Here is a 21,247-nt window from a genome sequence, read left to right on the forward strand (position 1 = left end):
GGGGGGGGGTAGAAGATATCCAACAGGACTACTTCAATGCATCCCTCAAGGGACAGGAAACAAAACTGAATTAGGCAAGAGACGGCTTTTTATTTTTGACTGAGTCATTTCCTGTCCCTTGAAAGGCAGGGAGATCCCCATATGGTGCTGAGTTAGAGGTGTTATGGAAAACTGGCTTGATTGCCAACAACCAGATTCCCCTTCCATTTTTCAGAGCTCAATTTGAAAATGAGAGGAACAATCTGGTTGCGATGGGCATGCAAGCTAGTTTTCCTTTGCACCATAAGTCTCCCCCTCAGTGTTTTAATTTCATCATGCATAAATTGGGGCTGGTTAGATCTGGACTGCAGACACATACCTTGAGCACGTTCCAACTAGGTGTAATTGTCAATAAATTTGGTCTCAATTCTGGACAATCCCATTAAGCATTTACACAGGTCTTTGAGAAAGATATCTATTTACAGGCAAGACTGGTAAGTTAAAAAAAATGAGGTTTATTTCTAAAGAAAATTCATTTTAAATTTAAACCAACGTGAACTGCAGCAACACAGTGCTTAGAACATTAAGAGTATGACAGTTGATATGTTTAAACAAACCCAAAAATGAATTGAGAAACCATGGAGAAAGAGGGGGGAGCTACTAGATAAAGACTGCAAGACAATCCATGTAAAAACAATACACTTTTATTCTAGAAGTCGCAAATAGGTATCAAAATGAAAGGGAGGCAGAGGAAATGCAGGGCACATAATAAACAGGCTTGAAAAGCTGGTGATGTAAGTGATGGTAAAGGGGGTGGAGCTATGAACCAACTATACCAGGGGTCAAAAACCTCCGGCACGCTAGCTGTTGTGAAACTACAACTTTCAGTATGCGAGATTTACTTGGGAGTTTCGAGTGTGCACACTGGGATGAGTAATTTCAGAGCTGGGGTGTCGGGGAGGTTATTGACCCCTGAACTATACACAATAGGCTGAAAGGGAGGAGAGGGGATCAGGGAGTGGACTTTTTAAGAATCTTCTTCATTTGCACTATCTCCTTCATCCTCTCCTTCTTCTGTTTCTTTGTCCCCATCTTTAATTTCTTCGAGCTGAAAAACAAAAAATAGTTCAGTTTGAAAAGTCAAAAACGCTCCCGATTTCTAGTGTAGTAATTTATACACAATTCCGAAGAATTGCGCATCGGTCTTCAGATTCTGAAACAATGGCACTACTATCTGTTATCCTATAGACCTATGGGGCAAAATCCACTAGTCAAAAGTGTTGGTGTAAAAGTGCTGCCCCCTCCCCCGATCTCCTTCCCTCACTGTACAGGCATGCCTAATAGAATAGTTTTAGATGAGTGGAATCAAGCACTCTCCACAGGAGAAAGCAATATAACTAAATTTTACCTGGAGAAAAAACAAAACAAAAAAAAACACACATGTGGAGCCCTAAAAGCTGTCGGCACACCTGTACCCTGCATGTCGTGTGGGGGATCTGGAATCAGAGCAAGTTTTTTTTTTATACCCCACCATGAGCCTGTTCCAAAGTTTAAAGGGGACCTGTCTGCTGGCTATGTATTTGATTATACATGGGATGTTTTGCCCTGTATTCAGAGCAAACAAAGCACAAACCTGGCAGCTAATAATCAAGATCACTTACCGTGTCTTCTCCCTGCTCATCATCGTCAAGCAAATCTCCCTCTTCTCCTGAATCACCTGCTTCCTCTGCCACCATTTTCACATTTGCTTCCTCCTTTTTTGCAGAGCTGCTGCTCTGATCATCATCCAATTTGGTCTCTAAAGTAGAAAGGTTTAATTACACATCACCACACAGCTCAGTAGCTAAAATAATGCTTATGACCCTTTAAAATTAAGCATCACAAAAGGTTCATTGTCCATACTTGAAATACACAATTACCTTGTTTTGACTGTTCACGCTCAATACGTTCCAAACTTTCCAGAAGAGAATCTACTCTCTGCTTTATCTGACTAAGCTCCTTTTTAATGGTCTGTAGATCGTCACCCTTCACTGTAAAAGGTAAGATTATTGGTTAGTAGTGTATCTGCATTTATGAACCTTATTTTAAGATCGTACAATAGTAAAAAAATAAATTCCTTATTTAGCAATTTTTACTTCAGCCTCTGTCACAAGCACTCAGCATCAGGAATAACAGACAGCACACTGAGGGCATCTGAATGGTGTCAGTTTTTCTCGTCGTTTGGAGCGAGTCAGATCACAGTAGTGCAACCTGCTACAATTTTCTCTGCAAGGACCTAAGGCCCATGCTGAAAATTAAACATGCGAGATGGCCCATTGACTATAAATAGATTAGTGTTCATTCTGTGTGCTGTCTGTTCTACCCCCTACAGCACATAGACATGAACATTGCTCATGTAAATGAGTTCTATTAATAAAAATGAACATTCAGTGGACTTTCTGTATTCTCAGATTTCTGTGTAAAGTAGACTTGTTAGAGACAAATGCTGAACCTACATCTGCTAGACTTGGAAGACCCACCACGCTGACCGGTCTTCGCGTTGAAACCACTCTTTCCACGACGGGATGTATTTCCAGACACTCTTTGACGTTTTGAAGGTACAACAGCTCGTGCTATTGGTGGTGGTGGAGGTGGCACACGGGCTGCAGTATAGCTGTAGGAGCATGGAGTAGGCAAACTAATTATGACGTCAAATAATCTGTACTGAATAAATACTGAAGAGCTTTTGTTTCAGTTGAAACATTCACAAACCTGTCATAGTAGTCCCGATGAAAATCATAGTCCAATTCAAAGGAAGACCTAAATATAAAAAAGGGGAGACAAAAAGAATGTTTAGTTTTAATATGGGCAGCATAATAGATTAAACACCATTAACAGAAAGAATAAAAAATCATGGCTTTAACTGATCTGAACTCTTTGCTTAGTAGATTCCATTGGCTGCTGCTTCAGTAATTTTCAGCGATTGCGAGCCAAAACCAGGTGATTCAAAAAGACAGAATAGGTGCAAATATTTTCCTTAGGGCTCATGCACACAAACGTTCTGCGGATCCAGACACTGGCTGTGTTCATTCCGCATTTTGGAGAACAGACCTTCTCTGTAGTGCAGACAATAGGACATGTTCTATTTTTTTTCGGAATGGCCATGCAGACAAGCAATGCACATGGGGTCATTTTGTCTTTTGCAGCACTACATACAGACCGGAAAAAATAAGTGTGCATGAGCCCTTACACTCTGTAGGATCCACTACTAGTTTTGGGTCACAGTCACTGACCCAATTCACTGAGGTGTGAATTAGGCCTTGGTCATGCAGGCATTTTTACATTTTTGATGCTTATTTTGGAAGCATCCCCTTTCAGCACCCATCTCTTCAATTTTGCAAGGAGATGTTTCAATGGATTCACTTTCTTCAATGGATTGGATTTCACTTATTTCTACTAGCAATGCCCCCTCCCGTATTCTTAAAGCCAGGCTGTTCCATCTCTATTTAGCAGCAAAAATGTTCAATAACTTTCCCCTGGCAAAGGCTCCTCCATCATTCCTGAGGGAGTTACACACACTGAATCCTGACCCATTCATTTCAATGGGTTTGTGCACATCATTTCTGAGTTGCACAATAATCACAACAGGTTCTATATTCTGCATTTTTCATGCAGCTCTAACCAGATAGAAGTGAATGGGGCTTTAGTGAAAAACACATTGCATTCAGATGGAATGCGTTTTTCACTGACTGTTGCTAGATGTTTGCAAGTCTTCAGTCTTTTTTCACACGTGAAAAATGCATCAAAACTTATTGCACCCGCGTGGAAATAAAAACACTGAATGCAAGGCAAAACTGACAACACTTGCGAAATGGTGCAAATTTCACTGAACACACCCTGAGCCAAATCCTCACCCTTGTGACCACCCATACACCTTTTTATGGCACTCACTAAGAGGCCTTAGGCTTGGTCGCCACCTGTTCACAGCAACCTTGTTCTAAGAGCTATACGGGCCCCCCATGCAGCGTAGAACTAGGCCCAGATTCTCACATGAGCCAGGTTTCTTCTTTAACTGCCCAGACTAGCAGAAGTGCTGATACAGGCCATTTAACCCCTTAGATGACATGCTCACTATTGACCAGAGCATCTAAGTGTTTCAGAAGGAGGGAGCTTCCTCTGCCATTGGCAGCCCACGAATGAGATTACAGGGTGCTAATGCCTTGGCAGCATGCAGTGTATTTCTAGCAGGCTGCACCTCTCTGGCGCAGCCAGCTGGTGACTGTCAGTATAACACTGACAGTAATACTCTGCACTGCATAATTAGTACAGGGTATAATAGACTGGATCAAAAGATCACCTGTTGGAAATAAATAATCCTACAAGGGTACTTTGTTATTAAAAAAAAAAAAAAAATATATATATATATATATATATATATATATATATATATATATCCTCCACATATTTCATGTTAACATGTCCGGATCAACCTGCACTACAGAATTATTTTTTAATCAGAATTGCAGTTTTGCTTATTCAGCACAAAAAAAAAAAAAGGAATAAAAAAAGTGACCAAAGAGTGTTATGTAAGCTAAAATGATAAAGATCTTACACAACTCTGTAAAACATTGGTCTGAAAATGCAGCGATGCAAAAACTTGTTTATTGTGCAAAAGTAGTAAATCATATCGCCTCAGAGAAGTTATTTTTATGCCAAAAAATTATAAAAATTGCTTTATCATTAAGGCCTTAAACAGACTGACCACTAAGGCATTAAAGAACTGCATCAAGTGTCTAAACACCAAAGCTTAACTTTGATTCTTACTAACCCGTACATATCAGCTGCTGACCGTTTGATGCCTCCTTTTCCTCTGTTCACTTTGGGCTCAGCAGCCAAATTGATATCTGAAATAATATGACAAGAGAAACACCAGTTAACATTGGGGTCACTTGCACTAATGTTCACAGCTCACTTACAAGACTTTATAGCAAATATAGCCCCATATGTCCAGGCCCCTCAGAGGTTGTACTTAACTGGCTCCCCAGCACCCACGTTGCTTCAGACACCCACCACTGCATCTCCCCGTTGCGGATGAAAACACCTGGTCTGGGGTGAGACAATAGCAGGCCGCGACAGGAATGAGCCTCCTTAGCATCAAGGGTGACGCTAGGGAGGCTCATTCCAGTCACGGCCTGCTATTGGTTGCCAAGACCCCACCCCACTTCCGGCGGCTGTGTGGGTAGCCAGGTAAGTACAACCTCTGTGAGGGGCCAAGACGTATGGGGAGGCATTTTAAGGGTTGGATAACCCCTTTAAAGAGTCAAATGATATACAATTTTAGCTTGGCTACTAGATTAAGATTTTCACATACAAAGCCATAAATTCAAAAAAGATTAGGAGATTTACTTACAGCGCTAGAACATTTTTTAGCTTAAAAAACCCCAAAAACACAGAAGTCCCCAGTTTGCAACTTTACATGACTGATAATATTCTGTCCCGGGCATTTTTACGCAGGGCTCGCCACTTGGGAGTAGCGGGGGCCGACACATTTACTATCTTTTACATCTGGAAACAGGCGTAAAAAAAAAAAGTGAAGAACTACTCCAAACCAGGGATTGTAGTAGTTTTCACTCCAGGTGCACAGACTGCCGGCAGTGCACCCAATTTATGATGAGGCCTGAGCCTAGTCATAAATTAGGCACATTCTCCACCAACACAGGGGGATGAACAGAACACCATAAATGGCCCCCAAAATCTCCAGTAAAGCCACGGGATGTCCATGTCAGCTATGAAACAGCCTATTAAAACCACTGTTTTCCAGTCACTCACCCAGGACCTGCCCAGCTATCATTCGTCCATCCTCCCCAGCCACAGCAGTACGGGCAGTGCGTTCATTGTTGTATTGCACAAATGCAAAGCCCTTGTGCACGGAGCAGCCCACAATCTTGCCATACTTAGAGAAGATTGCTTCTACATCTGTTTTCTTCACCACTAATGTGTTTAGGTTCCCAATAAATACTCTAGAGTTCAAAGAGCGAGGATCTGTTTTATTAGTGACATTGCTCGCCATCTCTCTACTTCCTATAGTAGAAATTTGGAACCCTAGAGAGAAAAAAAAATAAAAAATAAAAATATAAAAAAGAAAAAAAAAAGAAAAGGCTATTTAAGAACAATTTAGTGAGCAAAAAAAAACAAAAAAAAAACCTTTACAAAAAAAATCTGCTGTACATTAGCCAACAAATATGGAAGTTGTGTGATTAAATTGTGTGGAAAACTAGTTTGGCAGTAATTACACTGTAACGTCCTCCTAATAGGCATACACTGACAGATCGTGGTAGTAGGACCCACTCAGCCAACGGAAAGAGTCAGTAAAGCTTGTAACTACTGATGCATTTAAAGAGGACCTTTCCCTGGTCCCGATGTTACAATTAGTGATGAGCGAATTTCATATTTTGAATAGTTTTTGGTTCGGGTGTCGGTATAAGCTGAATTGCGTTACCACGGAGAGGACTCCTCTGCATAACGGAAACCGGACAGGTCTGATATGCAGGCCATAGACTTCTATTATGACAGAATGAACAACGGAATGTCTCTAAAGGCATTGTGTTATGGTCCGTGGTAACGGAATCCATAACAATTCAGCTTATACAGACAGCCGAACCGAAAACCAATTTCAAAATATGAAATTCGCTCATCCCTAGTTACAATATTAGTACCTGGCAGTGTAGGGCTTTATTAGTAGCTGTCAGGGCTCTCCCCCACCCCCCCAGTTCACTTTTACTGCCCTGTATGCTAATTAGTAGCATCAGTACAGGAAATGGCTGTGCTCTCAAGAGGAGTCTCCTTCTCCCCGACTGAGCGGCCCAACCACAGCAGAAATGCTCACCTTCTCCCTGTGAGGCTCTGTTTGGCCATCTCACAGCCAGGTAGAATGAGACATGCCTTTAGCATACAGGGCTGCAAAAGTAAACGGGGGCATAGCAGGGGAAGGGAGCAGCCAATGTGAGAACAAAAAAGCGCCCTGACATTTACTAGTAATACCCTACACTGCCAGGTATTAATATTCTAATGTTGGACCAGTGAAAGGTCCTCTAAATCTTCTACTTTTTCTGACTTCAGTTCACAGGGGGAAGGTGCCAGTGATTGATCGCATTGCCTGTGTGTATACAGAGATGGCCGTCAATCACTAACGACAGCCTATGTGGGTAACTGAGCTCAGAAAGAGCAGAGATTTTTGGGTGCATTCACAAACATAACGGCCGTGCCCATTTTGTGGACCACAAACTATGGATCCACAAAACAGTGTCTCTGCACCACAATTAGATAGAACATGTCCTTTTGACAAATCTTGCAGATTGCTGACCCATTCAAGTCAATGGGTCAGCACCATGATACAGGGTGCGCCCGGCCAGTGTCTATTTTAGGTTTCTGGTTTGCAGTCCCCAAAACAGGCAGGGTTGCCACAAGTTTGTGTGAATGCACCCTTAAATGATTAACGTTTTAAATTTGCTCAGCTTCTCCTGCTGTACACAACATGCCGCCTGCAGATTGCTTTCACCATGACACGTTCTCTTTAAAGGGGTTCTCCGGGAATTAAGAAAAATGAATATACTTAAGGGGTTCTGCAGTTCTTTTAAACTGATGATCTATCCTCTGGATAGATTAGCATCTGATCGGCAGGGGGTCCGACACCCAGGACCCCCGCTGCCTTCTCCCTTTCCCTCAGGCCCAGTGACATCACAACTAGTATCACTGGCCTGGGCGGGGCTGAGCTCTGTTCACTTGAATGAATACTGCAGGCCCAGTGACGTCACGGCTAGTAAACAGCGAGAAGGCCACTGCGCTCCTGGAGCGCCGCTGCCTTCTCGAACAGCTGATCAGTGGGGTCCTGGGTGTCAAACCCCCTGCCGATCAGATGCTGATGATCAGACGCCCGCCGATCATAGGATAGATCAGAAGCCCTTTAAGTATTACTTTATTATAAAATATATTCCTAAATACCTTTCATTGGTTGTAAAGGCTCATTTTGTCTAGGGAGCAATAATTAGGAGAAATAAAATGGCCGCCGTCCTATTCGTACACACAAAACCTGTCCTTATCACACAGGAGGATAAGTTACTTCACAATACTGAGAAAGAGCTGCCTTATCCTCCTCTCTGCTCTCTTCCTGTCAGGGATTATGATGCTGAATACAATTTAAAATGATCTTCAGCTGAGTCTCTGTAGGAATGGAGTTCATGAGGAGACGTGAAGTACAGAGAGGAGGTGGGGATGTGACTGATGAGCAGCAGCACTTGTATGCAGTCTCCATTACCACAGTGTCCTGTCCATCCTCTATGTACTTAATGTCTTCTCATGAACTCCATTCCTACAGAGATTTAACCGAAGATCATAATTCCTGACAAGCAGAGCGGAGGACGAGTCAGCTCTTTAGCTCAGTGTTGTGAAGTAATTTGTCCTGCTGTGTGATTAGGACAAGTTTTGTGTGCACTAATAGGACAGCAGCCATTTTATTTCTCCTAATGATTGCTCCCTAGACAAAATGAGCCATTATAACTAAGGAAAGGCTTTTGGGAATATATTTATAATATTTAAGTATTTTCATTTTCTTAATTCCCGGAGAACCTCTTAAGGAGCACATCACAATCATAGCTCATTTTTAGGATAAATTACAAAATAAAATAAAAAAACTCTCATGAGGCTGATGCAGAGAGTTTCTGTAATTAATGCCAATTGATATGTGGTGCAGCTATTAAAATGAGCAGCATGTCAATTTATGCCGTGAACATCTGATGCACATTTCACCCTTTGTGATGCAGAGGGCGAAACCTGTGGCTAATCCATTGCATTTTTTACTCAAAAATCAGCAAGGTGCAGATTTTACAGCTCTGGTACTTCATAATACGCTGCAGATTTTCCACTGCAGAAAATCCACAACAGCTTCACTCGGTGTGGTCATGCCCTTATAATAGATGGAAAGTCATTATCAGGCCAGTAAAGTGCGCAAATCGAGCCTACACACCTACAATCTCTTTCTAACAAAGCTAGAACCATTCCTGTACCTCACAGGGATCCAGAGCTCTTCCCATTCATTGCTCTGCTAGAGTTATTACAGGCTGTCAGCTCAGGGGCATGTCCTTTCTGCTACAGCTCTCTCCCTATAACAGCTCAGGGACTGTAACTGTCACTGCATCTAAAAGAACATATGACTGATAGCAGCTGAAGATTTAAACTGAGGGCATGTGACCGCCTCAGTGAAGTGGACAGAGAAATAAGGAAAAGAACAAACAGCAGATGGTGCTATACAAATACATTTTATCAAATAGCTCACTGGCTACACTATTCCATTACAAAAGTATTCAGATCCAGGAGCTGGGTTGAAAAATTGATTAGCTCAATACACATGCTGACAAGATCAGCTGCTGGCAAACACCTCTTCCAAGGGAAGATAGGATCTTCCCTGGCCAATGTTGGGCCTTTCACCTACACATCAGAAAATCCACAGGATCAAAAAAGATTAATGTTCATGGCCAATAAAATGTGTAAAGATTCGGCTCTCTGGAAACCTTTAGAGCATGGTCACACAAGGCAGATATGCTGTGGATTATTTTTTATTTTTTTTTTACAGTGGAATTGTGTATACAGTAGCTGCACACGCTGCAGAAAACGGAAACTGCACAACTTGACCTGTGGTGCACATTTTAAAAAGGTACCTGATGGCAGCATAAAGTAGTGACACACTGATATCAGCAGCATGTCCTTCATGAGCTAAAAGTAAGTGGTTGCAGAGAATCAGAATCACAATCATTGCAGCCCGGGCTAGACACGGTCCAAGTGTTCAGTTATTCGTGATGACCTGCTCCTCCTGCCCAATTCCTAATAACAGACAGTTCTCTCCTAGGAGAATCAGCAGGTGGGGAGAAAAGGGGATCCTGAATAACCAGGACTGAGGCAGCAGGGACTTTTCCAGGCCTGGAGCCTCAAGGATTCCCATGCTGGTGGTTCTCAACCTCGTTTAGATCACAAACGAGAGTGCTCATCTGTTACTACTTTATGCTGCTCTCAGCGAGGGCACAGCATGTCAATTTATGCTGCCGTTTTCTGCCGTGAATTTCACTCTTTGCAATTTCGTGGGCGAAATGTGACAGACTAGGAGCAATTACACTGTTTTCCACAACAAAATCCACACCATTTGTCCTTTCTGGAGGTACCCTTCTACAGGGTGGTCCACAAAAAAGTAGCCCGTCTACAATATCTCCAAATCAAACTGCCCAATAGTAAATCTGTCTTCGTTGTCCATAGCAACCAGAGCTCAGCTTTCAGTTCCTACAGGACTCAAAAAAATGAAAGCTGAGCCCTGATTGGTAGCAGTTTGACTTGGAGATATTGGAGGCGGGCTCTTTTATCCCACAGGCCACCCTGTACTACGTTCACATGTTGTGCAGCAGTTGCTGAAAGTGTCAAGATATGAACACGTCTATGGTAAAGAAAGCAAGGGGCTCAGTTATCAGTAACATGTTATCCAAGTACATTTTTTACCTTATTCATTAACCAGTCTTACCAGGCATCAGTAGATTAAGTTGTCAGTGGTCTTTCTCCGTTCTCTGCGGCAGATTGTCAACGGTAGGGCAAAAAGGTATGGGAGGTGGAATGGGGAGGGGCAGGGAAAGGCCCTAAATGGAGGGACATTAACTGGAACTGTCAAAAAATGCCACTGCCCACAATGGTAATGCACAGTAGGAAAGCATTACTGAAGACTATAGCAAAGCTGGAAAATATTTAATACGTCTAGCTAGCTGCATATGATAAAACTTACAACAAAGCAACAAAAATCTTAACATCTACACATGGTAACTGGGAGAAAGTTTTTACGGTTTAGCACAAAAATTATAGATTATGCATAATTAAAAACTATACTCCTTCCCAATCCAAACCCATCATGAAAAAATTAAAAACAAAAAAAAAACAACATTGAGAAAAATTTTGCATCAGTACCAATATTATACATACAGTTTATATAAAAACTATAAAAATAAAAAAAAATTAGAAATACAGAAATGTTAAAAAGGAGACCAGTAAGGTAGGAAAAATCTTTAAAAAAAAAAGAAAAAAACAATTTAAAAAAAACAGGAAATGCGAGACTTACTGTAGTTGGCGTTTCAAAAAAAATTCTTCGCTGTGAAAAAAAAAAAGGGGAAAAATTATGAAAATAATCCAAGTCAGGAAAAAAAAATTGTAGAGTATTTCAGTAAAAAGTCCACTTAAAAATACTAGCAATTCTTAAAAATGATTCTCTTGTAAAGCAGCTGTTGTCATGATCAGGTAATAAACCCCAAAAATACTGCATTGAAGGGATGGGAAAAGGAGGGTGGGGGGCAGGGAGGAGATGGTCTACTCTGGGCACACAAGTGCAGCATTCTGTGTTTCTGTTTCACGTCAAAAATAAAATTCACATTTGTGGCAAATATTGGAGAGGTGGTTGGGTTCATTTTCCTAACAGTCTCCCATTAAACAAGGGATGGGGTTTGGGCACTTTCAGGCCAATGAAAAGACCCGGCCAGCTACATGGGCACCGACTACGCTACTGGAGACCATGGAAGGCAGGAGAGGGGGGGTGTATTTAAAACTCCTCCAGAACAGGTCAGGGAAGGTAGAGGGGTAATTTGGAGAACTGCTCAGATCTCTGTCCTGTGGAAAGGAGAAGGGGAGAATAGTTAAGATTTGGGAGAATTGGGATAAGGTATAGTTTGGGGGGGGGAGTGGTGAAGAAAAAGCTACAAGTGTACATGTAGCACCTCCTCCATCCAAACAGAGAAACTAAATACTGCACATACCCAGTTATAGAATACACGTCTAGAAAAACGTGAGACACTTCTGAGATTTAATAATGGAATAAACGCTTCTCTCTTTAGGTTAGTTTCACACTAACACTACAATCTTCCCGCAGGCTGTTCTGGCAGAGGAAAGGGTCGCAGCACCGCCAGACCACACTGAAAGGGCAGTGTTTTTCCTTCGTTCGAATCCCGGCAATGACATCTGCCATGCAACATTTAATGTAATGAAGTTCAGTAGTGTCACTATGGGACATGTTGGATTTTTCTTCGACTGTCGCATTGCAACACTACTAAAACACATTTATGACACATCGCCATGAGGCCTACCCCTTTGTGTCGCACGACATCTGTGTACACAGACCCTAATGCCATATCCATGTAGATTGTAAGCCCTCACAGGCAGGGCCCCTCTCCTTCTGTCTGTATTATGTATGTGCACCCCTTCTCATATGTACAGCGCTATGGAATGAATGGCGCTTTAATAATAATATCCTATTGTAGTCAATGGGCTCCGGCTATGCTGGGCATGATGAACTCCAGTAGTCTGTTCCTCTGCCAGAAGATTTTAGCAGTAGTGTGAAAGAAGCCTTAGCCACTTCCATCCTGCAAGGTATCAGCCTCTTAAGCCACTTTCACAGGGCAGCATTTCTCATCAGTATTTGTAAGCCCAAACCAGGAGTGGACCCAAAACACAGAAGAGATGCATGCCCACTAGTGGCATTGACAAATACAGATGTAAAATACTGACTGCAGGCTAAGTTAGCATCAGGCTCCACACGTGGCCTCCACTGTAGATTTATCAATACAATGACCTATTCCCTTATTGAACACTTATTGTCAATAGGATCTGGCTGGCGCCATTATATCCGTTTTGTTCCTTTAATGGAGCAGAACGATGGAAATGACCATTATAAAGTGACAGCAGCCTTACCAGGGAGACCATGTTGGTTACATCTGTCATAAGGGATAAAAAAGCAACTCCGAGTACTGAGGTCTAGCCATATACATTAATACTGCTATCTCCGACTCCAAAGCAGCAGTAAGGGCTCCGACCAATCATGTGCTATAGCTCAGGATTGACTAATCAGCACTTTCATGGGACAATGTACCAGCAGATTGTCGGGAGAGAAGCGTTCCTTCCTGACAATCTGCTGCTTGCTGGTGGAGGAGACCGGTGCATCTACATGCAGAGATCTCCTCCAGAGTATGGGGAGGGGCGATCACTAATGCCATCGCTCTTCTCCATACTGACTCGTTTCCCAGCAGCAGATGGTGTTAACAGCACAATCTGCAACTAATGATCCAATTACCTGATGGGTTTATGGGGAGCAGGTAATCTGCGGTACATTTACAGATCACTAATGAGCGTTACTATGGACATGTGATCTTCGGCCCTTATGTCCCGTATGGTGGATCCCTATTACTAATTTAAGAACAATGACAGACTAGGAGTATTGTTGACTGTATTCAGACAAGTATAGCAGTGGGAGATAACTGGTAGTATAAGTGCGGTAACGGTATTCACACACCCTCTCCCATTGCCATTTGTTCTGTGTATTGCATTGTTGCCGATTTTCAGTCTTGTGTGTAGAAATCAATTGAGCGTTCCAGTAAAAATGGCTACTAATCCACGACTGATTACAGAACGATCACACAAGGTTCCTTTATCATTTTCTGAACAATCATGCTCGTCTAAATCCACCATCAGACTTTGGAGAGGCAGCACACCGGCTCCATTCCAGCTTCTCCCCTCTGTGCAGGATTCTCAGATAGCTTCTACCATAGACTGCAATGGTTTACCATTGCAGTCTATGTGAAAAGTGCTGTGATCCTGTTGACTTCAAGGATTTTAGAAGTCATAGAAACCAAACTGCTCCAGGCAAATAACTCCTCAGATGCAATGGTCAAATGTCTAGGGCGCCCACTGAACTTACTGGATAAAAAAAACAAAAGGTAGTGTGCCAAGATTCATTTGAGTTGTGATTTGGGGTCATTGTTTTTTGCCTGCATCCACACTTGAACAGTTTCTCTTCAGGTGTGACCTCATCTGTAATGTAATGGGCCTCTGAGGCTTAATGTGCAGGTTCCCAGGAACAAGCATACGATGCAGCGAGAAGATGGCTAAAATTCCAAATAAGGCCTCTTTCACACTTGCGTTGTCCGGATCCGGCGTGTACTCCACTTGCCGGAATTACACTCCGGATCCGGAAAAACGCAAGTGTACTGAAAGCATTTGAAGACGGAACCGTCTTCCAAATGCGTTCAGTGTTACTATGGCACCCAGGACGCTATTAAAGTCCTGGTTGCCATAGTAGTAGTGGGGAGCGGTATACTTACAGTCCGTGCGGCTCCCCGGGCGCTCCAGAATGACGTCAGAGCGCCCCATGCGCATGGATGACGTGATCCATGTGATCACATGATCCATGCGCTTGGGGCGCCCTGACGTCACTCTGGAGCGCCCGGGGAGCCGCACGGACGGTAAGTATGCTGCTCCCCCGCTCCCCGCTACACTTTACCATGGCTGCCAGGACTTTAGCGTCCCGGCAGCCATGGTAACCACTCTGAAAAAGCTAAATGTCGGATGCGGCAATGCGCCGAAACGACGTTTAGCTTAAGGCCGGATCCGGATCAATGCCTTTCAATGGGCATTAATTCCGGATCCGGCCTTGCGGCAAGTGTTCCGGATTTTTGGCCGGAGCAAAAAGCGCAGCATGCTGCGGTATTTTCTCCGGCCAAAAAACGTTCCGTTCCGGAACTGAAGACATCCTGATGCATCCTGAACGGATTTCTCTCCATTCAGAATGCATTAGGATAATCCTGATCAGGATTCTTCCGGCATAGAGCCCCGACGACGGAACTCTATGCCGGAAGACAACAACGCAGGTGTGAAAGAGCCCTAAAGCAGAATTGGATTTTTTTTTAATGTATGGGTTATTTATACGGCGTTCCTGTGCCCTTCACTCTCTAGGTCCGTACGATTACAGCAATACCATGTTCATATACTTTTTCTTGTGTATTAAAAAAATTACTTTGAAAAAACATTTTTTTGCATCACCATATTTTGAATGAGCTGTATGGAGGCTCATTTTTTGCTGGGCAATCGAATTTTTATTGATATTATTTAGGAGTGTATGATTTTATGACTTTTTTTGGGGGGGAAAGGGAAGTGATTATAAAAACAGTGAGTCAGCAATTTTGATATTTTTTTTCTGTTTCAGAGTTCACCATACAGGATAAATCAGTTTATATTTTAATAGTACGAATGTTCTGGGAGGTGGCCATGCAAGTTTGTTTATGGGGAAAGGGGGATGATTTTAATATCTGATTGGAGAGGGTACGACTTTCACCACCCCCCACAGATCAGCTGTTTCCTGCAGCCTCTGGAACTTGCACTTTGAATGAAACCAGAAGCGTGGCTCAGTGCAGCTGAGCTCACATTCACTTCAATGGAAGTGAACTTAAAGGGGTTTTCTTGTTGTTAGAAGTTGTCCCCTACCCACAGGATTGTACTACTGGGACCCCACTGATCACAAGTACAGGGGCCTCATACCCCCTGCAATAAAGGAGTGGCCAGTCACACATGCCTGTGGCTGCTTCATTTATTTCTATGGGAATTCCAGAAATAGCTGAGAATAGCACTAGGAATTGACATAGCAATCGCATGACCGACCGTCCGCTCTGTTCATTTCAGGGGGCTGCAGGGGGTTAGAGAGTCCCTGCTCTCCTGATCTGTGGAGGTCCCAATGGTACAACCCACACCAATCTAACAGTTATTCCATATCCACAATCAGAATACCCCTTTAAACCAGTCTCAATACTGTACCTTTGAATGCCTTCGATTTCTTATGGAAACCAACAGAAATAAAGTTGAGGCACGGTAAATCTGAAGACATTAGATATTCTCCCTTAGAAGAAATGTTTTCCTGCAGGGTCTGTGCCCGGTACTATACGGCCTCCTGCCAGAGCTCTGCAGGTCACATCTGTTTCACGGGGAGATTATCATTGGTCAATCCCGATCATTGCTCCACTTGAACATATCCACTGATCAACCAGCATAGGAGCCAACACTTATTTGCTGTCGACTGCATCTTTCAGATGGGCATAAGAAATGATTGTTGGTAGCACATTCCCTCCCGTAAGCAGGGCACATGCTGCAGGCAATAGAAGGATCATTCGCATCCATATAGTATAGCGATTTTAGCATTTCAATGTCCAAGTAAAAAGGGGTATTCCAGAATTACTATTGATGACTCAGGATGTGATCTCTGATTGGCGGGGTCTGACATCCGACCGATCAGCTCCATCCATAGTGTAGTGGGAGGAGCGGTTGTCAGTCAGGATAGAGAAGCTGCTCATTTTGTCTTGCTTGCACCAATTGCAAAGTACATCAGATAAATATCTGTGTGGTTATCCAGGAATTTATATTGATGACCTATCCTCAGGAGGGGGTCAGACACCTGGGACCACTGCTGATCAGCTAGAAGAGGCTGGCGACGTCACAGTACATCGGTCACGTGGCCTAGTTGCAGCTATGGGCTGAGCTGCAATACCCAGCACTGCCACCATACGATGTACCTGGTAAGCTGCACTCCGAGCTCTGGAGAGTGTGGTGGCTTCCTGTAACAGCTGATCGGTGGGGGCGATGGCACTGAGGGGCCCCCCCCCCCCAGACGTGACGATTGTGACCTATCCTGAGGATAAGCCATCATTATCAATTCCAGAATAACCTGTCAGCTCTCTGTGCAAACCCGTAGTCAGTGTCCCTGTGCATGGCGCCAAGACTCGCACTGCGCGTCTCAGTCATGCACAGACACTGGACAGCGGGGTGTTTGGGTTGCCAATAGCAGACCGGGAACGAGAATCCTTAGCGTCACCCACGATGCTAGGGAGGCTCGTTTCCATCACGGCCTGCTATTGGCTGCCCCCCCCCCCCCCCCCCCATGTTGCTGGATTTTCCATTACAGTTCTTGGATAACCGCCTTTAAAGTGGTGGATGGCGTGAAGCCCTGCCCCTCTATCTCCACTTCAGAAGTCAAATTTGATTTATCCTATAAACTAATGAACAAGTGCTTAAAGGGAGTCTGTCACCACATTTGGGCATATTAGACTGATCAAATAGCGTTATATGTGCCACACAGAACTTAAAAACGGTACCTTTGTTGTATGTAACAGAGTTTTCTTTTAGACGAAAATGAACTTTTATCATTATGTTAATGAGCCCTCAAGTGCCCAGGGCGGCGTCTCAATCCTCCGAGCCCCAGGCAGCACCTCCTCAAGGCTCATAACCCCGCCCTCCGTGTGCCTCTGCCCGCCCGTTTACTCCCCTCCTCTGTCCTTTTCCACTGCAGCTGCGCGGTCAAATTCGTAGCGGGCGCATGCGATGCCCGCTCCTGGCAGGGCATCGCAATACCTACTGCGCATGCTACGAATTTGACCGCGCAGCTGCAGTGGAAAAGGACAGAGGAGGGGAGTGGGCGGGCAGAGGCACACAGAGGGCGGGGTTATGAGCCTTGAGGAGGTGCTGCCTGGGGCACTTGAGAGGGCTCATTTACATAATGTTAAAAGTTCATTTTTGGCTAAAAGAAAACTCCGTTACATACAACAAAGGTACAATTTTTAAGTTCTGGGTGGCACATATAACGCTATTTGATCAGTCTAATATGCCCAAATGTGGTGACAGACTCCCTTTAAAGGGGTTGTCCAGGTTCAGAGCTGAACCCGGACATACCCTTATTTTTACCCAGGCAGTCCCCTGAGACTAGCATCGGAGAATCTCATGCTCCGATGTACTCCCTTGCCCTGCGCTACATCGCAAAGGCTCTTGTTTACAAAAACACACTGCCGGGTGGAAACTTCCGCCCGGCAGTGTGTTCGGTGAAGTCACCGGCTCTGATGGGCGTGCTTTTGGCGCTAACCTAGCTGTTTTACTAGCTAGGGCAGCGCTAAAGCCCGCCCATCAGTGCCGGTGACGTCACCGGGCTTCCTGGCAGCCCCATGGAGAGCCCCGGTACATCACCGGAACGCCTAAAAATGCCTTTGCCCTGCACGATTTTCCCTGGGCAAAGGAGAGCATCGGAGCACGAACTGCTCCGATGCTCAAGTCAGGGGGGCTGCCAGGGTGAAAATGGAGGTATGCCCAGGTTCAGCTCTGAACCCAGACAACCCCTTTAACTTGTTCCTCGGTAATCTGCAGCACCTTTACAATCGGCAGATTATTACTAATGAGCGTTTGTATGGACACTGATTAGTGATAATCTGCCCGCCCATCAGGCAGTGTAAAGAAGTCACTGACATTAAATACCCGGAAAACCCCTCCATTCAGTCACATTGTCTATGTGCAGCTCCGTATCATTCTAGTAAATGGGCCTTGACTGCAATACTAAGCACTGCCACTATATAATGTGTGGCGCTGTAAGCAGCATCCAGGGGGGAGCGGTGGCCTCTTCAAACAGCTGATCGGCAGGAGTGCTGGGGGTCAGATCTTCAATATTAAAGGGGTTCTCCAATCCTATTCACCCCACGCTGAATATACTTACCCAGGTCCCCGCTGCTTCTCCCGTGCACAGATGAAAACATCTTGTGGTGGGTGTCAACTGCCAATGGCGAGCAGGTGACACTACGGAGGCTCGTCCCCGTCTGCCATTGGCTGCCCTCCCATCCGTGCACAGAGAGAAGCAGTGGCGTTGCGGGGAGCAGCGCAGGGTAAATATATTCACCATTGGGGGCCACGCATATGTTTTTTTTTTTCAAGGATTGGATAACCCCTTTAAACTTTTTTTCATAAAGTTTTAGGGAACTCTTGAGTTAAAAGAATTTCCCATTGCGCGCACATAGTAGGAAGAGATAGTAGTATACTACAGCCAGGGCTCCGCTGTTTCCATAACTCAAGCTACCCCAAACTGTGGCATACGAGGGTTTTCATGGACACAGGGTCCCCTGTTAGGGCTACTGGTGTTTTGGCCAGAGTGGGGAGAGGTTAGAGATACGGCAGCTCTACACTACCCGATTGTACACCAGCCCCATTAGAGGGGTTCTCTGGGAATTAAGAAAATGAAAATACTTATATAGCACTATTATAAATATATTCTCATACCTTACATTAGTTATGATTCATTTTGTCTAGGGAACAATCATTAGGAGAAACAAAATGGCCGCTGTCCTATTAGTACACACAAAACCTATCCTTATCACACAGCAGGACAAGTTACTTCACCACACTGAGCTAAAGAGCTGCCTCAGCTTCCTCTCCTACTTGTCAGGTATTATGATACCGATACAGCCGATAAGATCTTCAGATGAATCTCTGTAGGAATGGAGTTCATGAGGAGACATGAAGTACAGGGAGGAGATGGGGCTCTTGTATGCAGTCTCCATTACCACAGCCCGTCCTCTCTGTACTTCCTGTCTCCTCATGATCTCCATTCCTACAGAGATTCAGCTAAAGATCTTATTACCTGTATTTAGGACCATAACCCCTGACTAGCAGAGAGGAGGATGAGGCAACTCTTTAGCTCAGTGTTGTGAAGTAACTTGTCCTCATGTGTGATTAGGACAAGCTTTGTATGCACTAATAGGACGGCAGCCATTTTGTCTCAATCATTGCTCCCTACACAAAATGAGATAACTAATGAAAGGCATTTGGGAATATGTTTATAATAAAGCAATATTTAAATATTTTCTTAAATTTTCAGAGAACCCATTTAACTACAATGGGGGTCGGCAGAGATCTGCCCTCAACCCAGCATATGCAGAAGCATCTGGACAAAAATAAAAGCTCTGGATCCCTTTACCACTAGGGTGAAACTAGCCTAGGAGCATCTGTCCTTTTAGGCCATGTTCACACCTGCATCAGAGGCTCCGTTAGGGGCCTCCACAGTAATGTCAGCAATACTGGACAAAAATGCAGCATCCTACATGATGTCCTGTAAAATCCTCACTATAGTCAATGGGCGCCATCATGGGACGGAGCCGAACAATGGAGGAGCAGATTATGGTGGAGGAGCCCTTGTACCCAGCAGCGGAGAGCCCCCTACATGTGCCCATGCCATAGCGAGGGGCCTCACTGCTGCGACATCATGGCGGCCACGAGACAAGAACACGCTCCCCCATGAATCCCGCCTGCGAGATAAGAAGGCAGAGGCGCCATGTCGTCTACATTACACCTTATCTACAGAACTGCGGGGGAACCGCGCGCGCTATTCCCGCTCCCTCACCACATGTGGCGCGGCCTTCACCGCGGCCTTTGAGCGGAAGCCATTTTCAGACACGTCTGGCGAACACGACTCACCTCTTTCCGTCGCTCTTTCGGGCAATATCGCTGAGAGCTCTCGGTTCAGCGAGTCGAAGACAGCACGGGTAAAGCTTGGGATGCAGGTGACCTACCTACGAACTATCGGTAAACGTCTGTTACTCTTTCTGCGGCTCTAGCACAAAATGGCGGCGACACAACCGTCTCAACTGCGCACCTCGCTAAGAGAAGGGTAGTGACTAGAATGGAGCTGCTCCTGGCCGGTATGATGTCATAGGAAGAGGCGGAGTCATTGGTGGGGCGGGGCCTCGCTGGAGATTCTAAAGAGCAGGCTGTTGGCGCGAGGAGCAGTCTGCCGGTTGGTTGGTTGCTGTGTGGAGGAAAATAATATGAAATTTATTATTTCTAATTTCTCCAATCCTTTCTAATTTTTTATTATTTTTTTATTTATTTTTTACTTGGGGGCCTTTTTGCAGGGGCTGAAGGGAGGAGGAATAATCGTACTGGAGACTGTATGTTAGAGAGGTCTGAAGGGGGGGGGGTGATATTATTTACATGGGACTGTATGTTAGAGGGGAGGTATCAGTATCTTACATGGGACTGCATGCTGGAGGCAGGGGGAGTGATGTAATTTACATAGGACTGTATGTTGGAGGGGCTGATGACAGGGGGAGTGATGTATTTTACATGGGACTGTAAGCTGGAGGGGCTGATGACAGGGGGAGTGATGTATTTTTACACGGGGCTGGAGGCAGGGGGAGTGATGTATTTTACATGGGACTGTAAGCTGGAGGGGCTGATGACAGGGGGAGTGATGTATTTTTACACGGGACTGTAGGCTGGAGGCAGGGGGAGTGATGTATTTTACATGGGACTGTAAGCTGGAGGGGCTGATGACAGGGGGAGTGATGTATTTTTACAAGGGACTGAAGGCAGGGGGAGTGATGTATTTTTACATGGGACTGTAGGCTGAAGGCAGGGGGAGTGATGTATTTTACATCTGACTGTATGCTGGAGGGATCTGAGGGGGTGATATGATTTACATGGGACTGTATGCTGGAGGGGCTGAAGGCAGGGGGAGTGATGTATCTTACATCTGACTGTATGCTGGAGGGATCTGAGGGGGGTGATATGATTTACATGGGACTGCGTGCTGGAGGGGCTGAAGACAGGGAAGAATAATGTATTTTACATGGGACTGTATGCT

The 21,247-nt window shown here is 44.6% G+C and overlaps 1 protein-coding gene across 10 annotated transcripts; it reads right to left on the reverse strand.

Moving 5' to 3' along the window:
- Window positions 1-667: 667 nt before the first annotated feature.
- Window positions 668-20,307, reverse strand: HNRNPC (heterogeneous nuclear ribonucleoprotein C). 10 transcript variants are annotated; one of them, XM_040416751.1, is made up of 10 exons: window positions 20,080-20,307; window positions 11,105-11,134; window positions 10,520-10,631; window positions 5,788-6,060; window positions 4,787-4,862; window positions 2,731-2,778; window positions 2,499-2,632; window positions 1,899-2,009; window positions 1,641-1,777; window positions 668-1,087 (listed from the first exon to the last, which is right to left on the reverse strand). In XM_040416751.1, the coding sequence occupies exons 3-10, from the start codon at window positions 10,524-10,526 to the stop codon at window positions 1,007-1,009; spliced, it is 867 nt and encodes a 288-aa protein (XP_040272685.1). In that variant the 5' UTR covers window positions 10,527-10,631; window positions 11,105-11,134; window positions 20,080-20,307; the 3' UTR covers window positions 668-1,006. The 10 variants fall into 10 exon arrangements, with proteins under 10 accessions (XP_040272685.1, XP_040272681.1, XP_040272680.1 ...); XM_040416747.1 differs by having other exon boundaries at window positions 2,499-2,656; XM_040416746.1 differs by having other exon boundaries at window positions 2,475-2,632; window positions 20,080-20,306.
- Window positions 20,308-21,247: the final 940 nt, after the last annotated feature.

The sequence above is a fragment of the Bufo bufo genome, chromosome 2, assembly GCF_905171765.1.
Source record: "Bufo bufo chromosome 2, aBufBuf1.1, whole genome shotgun sequence".
NCBI lineage: Eukaryota > Metazoa > Chordata > Amphibia > Anura > Bufonidae > Bufo > Bufo bufo.

What these genes read in the sequence shown, in the direction of transcription:
- HNRNPC (XM_040416743.1), bottom strand. An exon ending in CATCGGGACTACTATGACAG is followed by an intron (nt 2,657 to 2,730) that starts GTTTGTGAATGT and finishes CGTCATAATTAG; the next exon opens with TTTGCCTACTCCATGCTCCT. An exon ending in GCGTGAACAGTCAAAACAAG is followed by an intron (nt 1,778 to 1,898) that starts GTAATTGTGTAT and finishes TTTCTACTTTAG; the next exon opens with AGACCAAATTGGATGATGAT.